Source organism: Scomber scombrus, chromosome 5 (genome assembly GCF_963691925.1).
Source record: "Scomber scombrus chromosome 5, fScoSco1.1, whole genome shotgun sequence".
NCBI classification, from domain to species: Eukaryota; Metazoa; Chordata; class Actinopteri; order Scombriformes; family Scombridae; genus Scomber; species Scomber scombrus.
The window spans coordinates 1,151,640-1,163,626 of record NC_084974.1 but is presented as its reverse complement, the minus strand read 5'-3'; the positions used below and the strand labels follow the sequence as shown (position 1 = coordinate 1,163,626).

General features: G+C 41.7%; 2 protein-coding genes across 4 annotated transcripts in view; one reads left to right on the top strand and one right to left on the bottom strand.

The window, feature by feature from the left end:
• nf1a (neurofibromin 1a) overlaps positions 1–11,987 on the bottom strand; it is an 89,562-nt gene that overhangs the window by 26,501 nt on the left and 51,074 nt on the right. For all 3 annotated transcript variants that reach the window (XM_062418456.1, XM_062418458.1, XM_062418457.1), the window contains one exon: positions 10,166–10,276. In XM_062418456.1, the coding sequence (XP_062274440.1) occupies positions 10,166–10,276 (111 nt within the window). The remainder of the gene's footprint in view (positions 1–10,165; positions 10,277–11,987) is intronic.
• On the top strand, positions 4,248–6,409 carry omgb (oligodendrocyte myelin glycoprotein b). The gene is made up of 2 exons (XM_062419552.1): positions 4,248–4,441; positions 5,389–6,409. The coding sequence occupies exons 1-2, from the start codon at positions 4,248–4,250 to the stop codon at positions 6,380–6,382; spliced, it is 1,188 nt and encodes a 395-aa protein (XP_062275536.1). The 3' UTR covers positions 6,383–6,409.

Sequence of the window (11,987 nt, the reverse complement as noted above, 5' to 3'; positions counted from 1 at the left end):
ACCGTTACTGAGGATGTAAGGACACCACACACACCTACTGTATTCTCTTTATCACTATGTCAAAATGTCACCCCATGTGAAAAGAGTAAATGCTTTATTCTCTGCCCAGCCTGTCCAGACTGTTACTGGAACAATATAAATAACTATAAGACATGTGTTGAAAGCAAAGTGTTTTGCAGCTGATAGAAAAAGCAGAAGAATATGTGGCAGTGACAATAAACTTTCAGCATTCAGCAGAACAGAGGGGCGAGCACACTGATTAACATATGACTAATAATATGACTTCATTTTCTATATTTAACTTACAGCTCATCTACACAGCAGGCATTTCAGTTGCATCATGTATCTGACACGCATTACACTTCTTTATTTTATATATGTTGTTTCAAAACTTTCTTGAGAATTTTCTCAGGGAAAATTTCTCGATGTCTGCCTTACAGATTACATTCAGTCAAAACTAATTGTATTGTTTTGTGAAGCTTGTGCAATAAGTCTAAAAAATGGAATTACAGACTCTCTGCTTACATGACAAATTTGCTCGTCAAGCTGCAAAAGACCCCTCCACCCTCCTCCTCCATCCCCACATCCCCACATCCCCACATCCCTGTGCTCAGCATTTTCAGCTCCCAGCTGCACCTACTGCTCAATGTCAGGGGCTTTATACCTGAAGTCATACAAGACAACTACACATAAGTCAAGTTACTCAAGATGAAAAAGTAAGTAACAGCAAAGTAACAAGTACATGTATTGTGGACTGCTTTGTTAGCCACAGAAACAGAAGACTTTGTTAGCAGGATATCACAACATGTGTTCACACATTCTAATCAAAGATGTTGTAAAATGAGTCAGTGGACAAAGGAAGAAGTGATCCCCAGTGTGGATTTGGAAACAACAGTACCTCATTAAACTGCAGTCCTCATTATTGAACTGCAGTACCTCATTAGAAATCTTCAAAACATCTTTGAAGAATTTCTAATGAGGTACTGCGATTACTTTATGGTGATCCAGATGGAGATGAATCATTTTACTGTGCACAATAGAAAACAGTAAATGTGTTAGTGTGAGGAGTTTCTGTTCAGTGCTGCTATGGCTTGTGTGTTTATGGTTTAATATGTGTACAGGATGTCACAAACCACAATATTGTCACTGTTAAAACCTCATAGACCAAGGACTGAACTATCAACTGATCAGCCACCTTAGCCTCATCTAAGTTATGCTCACTTTAGAGCAGCCAATGCACTGCTATGGTACATAAACTGTGTAAGGTACAGTGAGGATTTATTAAGGGAAGGTTCACTGAGACGAAACCTCTCTTTAGATACACATATTCACACCTGAAAGCTGCCCAGTACAACCACAGGGTGATCTGCTAACCACTGAGCAGCTCCACTGGAGCAGCTGGGGTGGAGGGCCTTGCTAAAGGGCACCTCCGTAATGGTAATGAGGGGAGGGGCAGACAGTCCCGGGACTGAACAGATAACCTCCTGGTCACAAGCTGTGCATCATGTAGTGTACAGTACAGTTTAGACACATTTCTCATTCAGGGGAATGGGAAAGTGTATCCAAACTGTTGAGTAGTCCTGTATACTTTTCATTAAAAGCTGCATACCTTTCATTAATTAAGAATAAATAATCCTGAATTATCTGACTTTTTTTCTCCATGCTTCCATCTGTATCAGTTCTGCTTTTAGCTCTGGTTTGATTTCCAACAACTGCTGAGAAAAATATGTGGCTCATCAACTGTTAGATGCTCAACTTTCTATACAGGCGAGTCGCTCAGTTTGTTTCTCCCCTGTTACTGAACAGCTGCCTGTACAGCATCACTTATCACTGCTTTAAAGCTGGAGGCAGTCCATCACATGTTGTCACTGGATCTACTCGTATGAATATAAATATGAAGTGCAGCTCAGGTAGTTTTTATAACAAAAACCAAAAAGGTGATCCGTGAGAAATTGTGAAAACAGAATGATGTGCTGTGTCGCACAATGACTAATTAACAGCTATTGTTTCATCAAGTCTGTGCATGTGCAGGACAGAGAGAGTTGCTGCTGTGAGGCATGCAGGGCCTAGATATAGAAAGATTGTTGCACACACACACACACACACACACACACACACACACACACACACACACACACACACACACACACACACACACACACACACACACACACACACACACACACACACACACACACACACACACACACACACACACACACACACACACACACACACACACACACACTTCCAGCTCTTGCTTGCCTCATCAGCAGCAGAGTGGGCCGGCTTGCTGCTGCAATTCTCTCTCTCTCCCTCTCTCCCCCCCTCTCCTCTATGCACCTCTCCTTCCCTATCCTAGCCTGGACCTCCAGCTGCATCGGGAGCCTGCAGAGCATTGAGCAGGATGGAGGTTGGCGCTAACAGGCAGCATGTTTAGTGCCACGCCACAACATCCACTACAGCCAGAAAAAAGAGCTGGAGAGCATTACCTCTCAACGACAGACAACCAATAAAAGAACCGAGGGGGGAAAAAAAACAGCTTGAGCTGGAGGAGGAGACGACAGGAAAAAGGAGAGATGACAGACAAACACTAGAAAAAATGAGGTGAGTGATTTTAAAATGGAAAGATGAGGAGGGGGAAAAAAGAACGACCCACATACACCTGATGGGCAGGGCAGTGAGGTATTTCATTGTAAATCATAGTGATGCAGTAAACTACAGTGTGATGTTGTGATGGCTCATGAGGCTCTGTCACTATGCAGATTTCTCATTTAATATTCAGTGTAGAGATGAAAAAAGTGCTGTTAAAGCTTTTTTTTTTTTTTTTTTTTTTTTAAACATGCAGAGGAATTCAGTAATAAAAGACCCAATCAGATCGAGCATCAGCTGCCATCATCAGCTGAACAATGCCACAGTGTGAGGACGTTTCTGGAATATCTTTCAAGGGTGTTAGCATGTCACACACTCCTGCCTCTGGAAACACAAACACACACATGCAGCTTCAATCTTTAGAGCAGCGTGTGTGCAGTTACACACAACACACTTGTCTCTTGTCCTCTATCCATTCAGTCTCACTGCAGCATTCTGATCTCTCGTCCCACTGGCAATGATTCAAGCTGGTTGGCACACAGGAGGACTAGCGCCCGCACAGATTGCATTAGGAGCAGAAAGCTAAGCTATGTGTCCCACTTTAGCAGAGGTCTGCTTCTGGCAGGACAGTCAGATGAATGGGTTGAGTTGAAGTGATGTGCTGACACTGACTGCAGCCGCCCATTGCTGCTGTAGCTCATACATATAAAACACAGATGAATCAATCATAGGTGGGCTCAGACTGCAGGATTCAAACCAGTTATGGACAGAAAGGAAAGTCTCAAACTTAATCATTGTGATTGGCAGGAATGCTTAGGGGAAGAGCATCTTGGTGTTTGCTGGTAAACTTCTTCAACGTGAGCACATCAGGAAATCTCAAATAATACTGAAAATGTGGGTTTTTCAATGTTGATCATGTAAAGTAGTCAGTAAGAAAAAGTGGCTCGCCTAATATAGTGTCACATTAAAGATGGATGCCACAACATTAGAAACTAACCTCAACACTGTCTCTGCTTTCTCCCTCACTCAATATAAATGACTGTGTGAGGTTTTACTTAAGCGGAGCAGTGCTTTGAGCTAAATGCTAATGTCAACAGGCTCACATGCTCACAGTGACAATGTAAACATCTCACAAAGAATATTTACTATGGTCAGAACAACTACTCTAAAGCTGCTAGTGGTAAAAGACTTCCAGATGTATGTGCTAAGTCTAGATCCACACTAGACTTCATTGCAATAATACAATACATTGTCACTTAATATCATATAAAGCTTTTCTGACATTCCTCTTTAGTGTTATTGTAATAATGTGTTATTTTAAGAAGACACAATAAACAGAACTTTAACCTGGTGCAATGTAAAGAAATACAATACTCTCACTTTATACTTGGATTCTTGTGTTCTAGTGTTGGAGCAGGTTGGACAGTGAAAGAGATGGAACAGAAACATTTTACCACCAGTTAAACAATGGAATTTGAGAGCATTGCTATTCATTTATATATCATATTATCCATTCCATTCTATGGAATGGCTGCATATAAATGTAGACATTTAAAAACCTCACACTGTCTCCCATTTAACATCAGTGTCTTCATCCTCTAGCTCTATACCTCTCTCTCTCACCGTCTTCTCTACCTCACTTCAGAGCCCTGACCATGCCTGCCTGCTCTGTGTGTCTGCTGCTCTTGTTGCTGTGTGGGCTGCTGGGGGGCTGGGTGCTGTCCATCTGCCCCCCTGTGTGTTCCTGCAGCAGAGGACACCGTGTGGTGGACTGCTCCTCGCGAGGCCTCACCAAGCTCCCTCCTAGCCTGCAGCACAACATCCACTTTCTCAACCTGTCATTTAACAGGTAAGCAGACACAGCAACACACTGTTGGACTAATCTATTGTTTTCTTAACGGTTAGGCCACATTTAGATGTGGTAGTGTTACTTTCTATTTTCAATCCAACCTATAAGTGCCTGCTTGCTATGTGCACTAACAACACAGGTGGTTGAATGATATAAATATGTAGCTGTCCCAGATAAGATTCTGTCTCTCACATGACTAAATTAGACAGAGCAGAGCAGCTTATCACCTCATAAGCTGCTTTCTGACTTGCAGTGTAAAGTGTCACAATGATAAGTTGACGTACTGTGGTGTGCGAGGACTGAAATAGACCATTCTTCCTCTTACAAATGAAGCCCATAACTGCTTAGAAATGTCTGCCCTGGTAATGAACAGCTGCTTCTGGTGGCTAATGTTAGCTACTGGTAATAATGTCAGTTAGTCAACAGTCAGTTTTGTTTGCTACTGCTACATTATGTTTTATCATCTCCCACTATACTATATATCTTACCTGAGGCTGCAGTAGCTTACAGCTGTTTAACCCTTACACACTACTCAGGGTCAAATTTGACCCAGTTTTACATTTCTTTTAGCTGGATTTGGTTTAAATGTGACCCACAGTCTATAAAAATGGAAGTAAAATGCATCTTTTTTGTATTTGTGCAGCTGATACACATTTTTATATATGGAAATGTACAAGTTTCACCTGTGTTTATTAAAATGATTTTTAAAAAATCAGCATTTGAACATGTTTTCCATCATATTCTATAAAATAGTGATTGTGAATGTCTACCCCCCCCCCCATAAATAAATAGATTAAACTCTTACAGCTTCATTAAGGATTAATTAATGACTGATGGTGAATTTATGAATGTGAATTGGTGTAGAGATTAATTATGAGTCAGAATATGAACAGTATGGGGGTTAGCTGGTAACATATACATGTATATATATTGCATTTCTCTGTCAGCTTGCAGGGTCTGGACAACCAGCTCAGCCACTACGTCCACCTGCGAACTCTGGATGTGTCCTATAACCGTCTGGAGAGTCTGCCTCCTGCTCTGCCTCGCTCTCTGTGGGACCTCCGAGCGGCAGGAAATCACATACGCTCGCTGGACAAAAACGACACGGCGTACCACTGGAACCTGAAGGTGCTGGACATGTCGGACAACGAGCTGGAGAAAGTGGTCTTCATCAACAATACGCTGCCCAGCCTCCAAACTCTCAACCTCAGTTACAACAGGTTTTGGACTGTGCCCACAAACATGCCGCACAACTTGGAAAGCATTGATCTGTCACATAACTATCTGGTGCAGATCCTGCCTGGATCCTTGGACCGTCTGCCCAGGTTGACTCACTTCTACTTCCATGCTAACCGCTTCACCTGGCTGTCTGACGGGGTCTTTGATAAGCTGAGTGGGCTGCAGCTGATGAGTCTCGGGGATAACCCCTGGGCTTGTGAGGAGGAAGAGAACATTACCACGCTACTGAGCTGGGCTGAGCAATCCAGTGCGACAATCTTAGGCTGCCCCTGTCACACGAGACCCATCTGTGGTCAAACCCATCAGGCGACACCAGGGGGGGACTGGCACTCTGCGCTATTCACAGAGCCCCCGCTGTGGGTTAACAGTCACGGTGAAGAGCACGATCCTCCGTCGCCGGCGAGGACGGCAGAGGCCACGTCTAGCTACCAGGCCAAGTCTGCGCTGTTTGAGACTGGAATCTATCAGGACAGAAGAGGTGTGACAGAGTCTGCGGACCACATGATGTTTGTCTGGACGTCTGCTACCAGTCTGGACAGCTTCTCCACACTCACAAGCACAACAGCGCGCCCGCAGTCTGCAACAAAGAAGCCTAAAATAGCCAACTCACGGAATAAAGGCGGCGGACTCTTCTGTGAGACTCGTCAAACTGTCACTCTGACTGTTGCAGTTATGAGTCACATCCTGCTGAAAACAGCCTGACTGGACACACACACACACAAACACACACACACTGCTTACTGGATTATAATGGACAGTGAATGTACGACCAATTAACTCCACCTATCCCCTCCATGTTCATTTCCCCTCCTGAAACTGTTGCGACTGTTACTGCCTTCTGTCACTTTATCAACTTTATCACCTTCTTACCAACTAGCTGAACATGTACAACATTCTTATACACACACACACACACACACACACGAACTGTATCAACTTACAAGACAGAAAATTATTCAAAATATATGAATACAGGATTCGCTCCACTCTCAGTATAATGCTTGTCTGCTGTGCTCTCTGCTTTCTTTATAATACTGATGCTTGTGCTACAGTTAGTGCCGCTGAGACACTTGAAACAGGATTGACAATACACACTATATTCACTAACATTCCACAGCCCCTTATTGCCACATCTGACTCACTCTGTCACAGAGGAGTGAGGAGCATCGTTTATGGTTAACAATAAAGGGCTACTGTAGGTAAAACAAACATGGACTTCGTAGAGTAGTTGTAGGTTAGTGAAATAAAAAGATTAGAAAACATTGTTCTAGTATAATATCATGAATCCCTGATGATTTCATATGGTATGCAACTAAATAAACTCCAAGAAGAAAAACCAAAGCACAAAAAGACCAACACAAAATCATCCAGGAAGCAGACCCATTAAAAACATTTTGTAATTTACTGTCAAAGACTCCAGAAGTAGCTCTTTGATTGTTGTGTCATATCCAGTGAGCTGTTACTGTGTCTCTGAATGTTGGTGCTGCTGCTAAGTGTTTTCTGTTTCATTCTAAACTGGGCTATTTCATACTCTAACTGACCAGTCCAGATACAAAGCCCCCCCCCCCCTTCAGCATGGCTCCCGACAGGGTCATATACACTGAACGGCAGGAGAGGAAGTACTGGTCTGGATCAGGAGTTAAGTTATATAAAGTCAACATGGTAAGTGAGCTGAGAAGTGCAGCAGGGTGAGCTCAGACTGACAGGTGTAGGAGACTGGGAGTGTAACCTGTGCTGCTGTGTGGACAGTGATAGAGAGAAAAAGTCACATACTTTAACTAAAAATGTGATTTTAGAATCAGTAGCTCCCTCTAATGCTGGTAAAACCTGAATGTTTCCCTCTGAACACAGACATGCAGAGTCAGTGTGTTCCATTTTTACAGCTATCAGCATGGTGAACCTGAGCCTTAAACTAGGACCTGGTACAGCAACACATTACCACCCTTTTAATCCAAGTAGAAAGACTCCTGACTATATTCTGACTGGACTATTTGTGTAATAAATAAGAAAAAAGTGACCAGTCTGTGTGATTTATTGACTGAACTGAAGAGGTTGAACCAGCTATTTTATTTTAATCTGAAAAAAAATCTACATTAAACTTCCATTATTAAAACTGTGTTTCAAATGAAATCTGTTAAATAACTGTACTTATAGAGCACTTTTCTAGTCTTTTGACCACTTCAAGAGCTTTCACACTATACATACTCATACACTGATAACAGAAGCTACCACACAGGGTGCTAACCTGCTCAGAAAGAGCTAACATTCATACATACACACAACCACCAGAAGCAATTTGGGATTAAGTATCTTGCCCAAGAACACATGGACATGTGGACTGGAGGAGCCGGGAATCCAACCACCAATCTTCTGATTATTGGATGACTTGCTCTACTTCCTGAGGCCACAGCAGCCCAATAAAATAAAAGTATAAAAGATAATAAAATCCAGACTGATGAGCTTCTTGATCACTAAATAAAGATGGACCTAATGCTCATGACTAATTATGTCTTTATCTAACCTTCACTTTATGGAAACTTTGTACTGATTTTCCAGGATATGATCACCATCAGCAGAAGCGTAACATGTGATATTATATACTAAGTTAAAGCAGTCACATTTATGAGTTTTTAAGTGTGTCTGTCTACATCTGTGCTGCTGAGTGCAGATGAACTAAATGTCTTTTGTATCCAAACAGAGAACAGTTACAGGACCCAGTCTATGGACATAATATAACAAGTTCCCATTAGTGCTAATGATACTGCTTTGCTCTGAAAGCTTATTGGAAGCTGCAGCTATAACAGCTGTCCTCTCCTCTGTATGCAGTTACAAACAGACTAGTTGAATGTGAAAGCTGACTAGTTGAAGGTAGATTTAAACTAAGCACAGAGTTGGTAGTGTGGTTATGGGATGTGACTTTCACATTATCAACATGAAAGTTGGTTTGACTAAAGTGGATGTTGGGCGGTCAGTGGAACCACTGTGTGTCAATATCTCACAAATGTCACGTATTGCCAAACAGGATATGTGTCACCACAGAGTATCATCCAAACACTTCATCAAGCTCCTACAGCGAGCTACACATTTACAACCCAACTGACACACACACTGAGTGACACCTGTACCATTTAAGGCAGCGAGTGTGTGGTGTGTGTGTGTGTGTGTGGATGCTTCTAACTTAGTTTGACAAGTCAAGTGGGAGCTTTTTCACTTCAGCAGGGCTCAGCTGACATGCTGTTGATATCAGCAGAAACATCTCCATGACAACTAAGCAAACTGTGTGTTTGAGGTTGACAAAATATGCCTCTGAAGACCATGTGATATGACTGAAAGCTCCGGAAAAAAACAAATCAGTTGACAACGAGTTACTGTTACTATGTGCAAAGTTAACACTGTACTTTGATGCTCACAGATCCATCTGTTGGTGTGTTGACACAGTTCTGCAGCAGGTAGTGGTGTTATCATACTGGACTAGATTATATTAGAAACAGCTTATAATATCATGTAAATACCACAGCTTCCAAAACAAAAGTATGTATGATGTGTTGGATTTTTTTTTTTCTGGCTGCTTTTTATTTGTTGCAATTAGGGTTCAATGTGTGAACAGCTGCTCTCTCATCCATTTGAATGGGGCAGTGTGATCATAACACCCACACGGAATATGCGCATGTAGATTTTCTGTAGATTACCACAGATTTTCCACTAATAAAGATTCTGCTTGTAAAGCTCAAACTGTTAAGATCCAGTGAAATGAAAATGACTTTCCCCCACTTTTAATCCTGTGTCCCTGTGTTAGTTGCTTATTTATCTCTACTATATGCCAAATATGTCATAAAATCAATATTTTTACATCATTACATCTCTTTTTGTAAAATAGTTTCAAATGTTTGCTCATAATGTGTAAGAGGTATTTACAAAAGTTCAGCCTATCAAATGTGACTTTGAGGGAGTATCCGTCCACACAGGAAATATAAACCCACACTTCACTATCTGTGAGTCATAGTAGCTCACAGAGCAATATGGAGAGAGATTGGGGTTAAAGTGGCAAAGAAAACTTTGTTTCTATGTCCAGAACAATGTGTATGAACTCTAATTAATTGAAAACATCTTTGTTATCTTAAATGAATATTATCTATATTATTATCTATCACATTACATTTTCATCCTGGATCACCACAGAAAACTAACATAAAAGTGCAGATTCCATTTGGGTCTGGTGATCATACAGTGTCAGCCAATCACATACATGCAACTGCACATCCCTGGTGGATTATTTTGTAACATGAATGCTGTATTTGACTGTTTACATCATGATCATCACAATGAAAGATAAAACAGTTGCCGCTATGAGTAGTGTTTTAGCTTCTGATAAGTCCTACAATGCATTCATCTCTAAGTCCAGCTGCACTTTCTGGATCATAGTTCACCGTCTCACTGGTACCTCATAACATTTAAAAAAAAAAAAAAACAGGCTAGAAGGCTTACCTGCGGGCCACGTAGTAGAAGACTGGGTTGCCGGTCTTCGAGGTTCCTGCCTGGTAGAAGATGTTGAGGGTCTTCAAGGCTTTGAACTCCTCCTTCTCATGGACCTGGTGCCTGCAGGACAAACCACACAGCTGAGCATCAGTCACACCTTCATTTATTTGACAGCGTTCATGATCCACTGCTGCTGGAGAAAACAACAGGGCTGCAACTAACTATTATTTTCATTATCTGTTAATGTCTCAGTTATTTAATTCACGGTGAGGAGTTTAGTTCATATAATATTATAAAAATGGTAAAATATCAAACGAACGAAACCATCAAATATTCACATTTAAAAAGCTAGAATCAGAGGATGTGAATATATTTGTTTACTTCTCTAATCTAGATGTTGTTTTCAGAGTGTCAGAGAGGCTGTGCATGGTTAACAACGGGTTAGTTAGAGGGAAGTGGGCACAGGAGAAACAGGGACGCTACACAAAACATGAGCATTGCAGCATGGTGTTTTGCTGCTTGGAGGAATTTAAAGAGGAAACAGACTTACGACTTACATAAAGTGAGCTTTAAAGAGGAAATAGAAAAGCAACAGTGCGTGCACCTGAACACACATCTGTACATCGTTTGGTGTGTGCAGGCCACAGCTGAGATCATTCTTGGACTCTGTGGTGGAATCAGTGGTCTCATATGCAGTGGTGTGTTGGGTAGGGGGATGTTCTGAGCGGGACAAGAACAGACTCAACAGACTGATAAAAAGAGCCAGCTCAGTCTGTGGCTGCCCCCTGGACCTCATAGAGGTGGTGGGAGAGAGGAGACCAACACCTCCCAGCCTCAGACTGTGAAGGCCTTAAGCAGCTCCTTCAGCCACAGACTAATACACCCCAAGTGTAAGAAGGAGCGCTTCTGCAGGTCCTTCATTCCAACTGCAGTCAGACTGTACAATGCTGCACTATAGTTGCACTTTTTTTCTTCTTTTCTCTCTGATGTGCACACCTGCACTTTTAAGGTCCTTTTTTAGTTTTGAAATGTTCTTGTTGTTATACATACAGTACCAGTCAAAAGTTTGGACACACCTTTCCAAGCGTGTCCAAACTTTTGACTGGTACTGTATGTTTTTTAACATTGTTTTTCTCATATCACTATCTTTTGAGTTGCTGTAGCTGTGAATTTTCCCCACTGTGGGATCAATAAACGTTTATCTTATCTTATCATATCACTGCACTGACCAGCTGCACCAACACAGGATTGTGTGCACTGGAAGGAGTGACACAGTTACAAACTAAAGGCTACAGAAAGCTACCAAAAATGAACTTTGTATTACTGTCAGAAGACAATCCACAATTCACTGGATTGAAACTTGTATAAATAATGACCTTTGTGAGATAGATGTTAAGTATATTATGAACTTTCAGCACCATCACTCAGAGGTGGTGAACTCCAGCATTAACAAACGAGAGCAGCTGACCAACATATACTGCAGCATTGAAGGCATTAAAGTCATTAAACCAGCTATGAGGTGAAGCATAGAACTGGGTTCTCAGTCTGTCTGAGCTCAACAACCCTGCAGCTGCATGTTGGACAGTGATGCTGCTGGAGACATGACTTTAATAACAACACAGCACAGCACTCCTCCTCCTCTCAGTTAGTTATTGTCATACAGGCAGGAGACTAGAAGACGCTTTCACATTCATTCCTTCATGAATTAATGCAGTTAACCTTTTTAAATAAAAAGGCTGAGGACTATTTATCTGCCAGCTCTGTTATATTGTATTTCAGTGGACTGACAACTGAGAAGAAAATAAATCATGCACAGAAATCAGAACTGTTG

What these genes read in the sequence shown, in the direction of transcription:
- omgb (XM_062419552.1), top strand. Translation starts at nt 4,248, where the DNA reads ATGCCTGCCTGCTCTGTGTGTCTGCTGCTCTTGTTGCTGTGTGGGCTG. An exon ending in CTCAACCTGTCATTTAACAG is followed by an intron (nt 4,442 to 5,388) that starts GTAAGCAGACAC and finishes TTTCTCTGTCAG; the next exon opens with CTTGCAGGGTCTGGACAACC.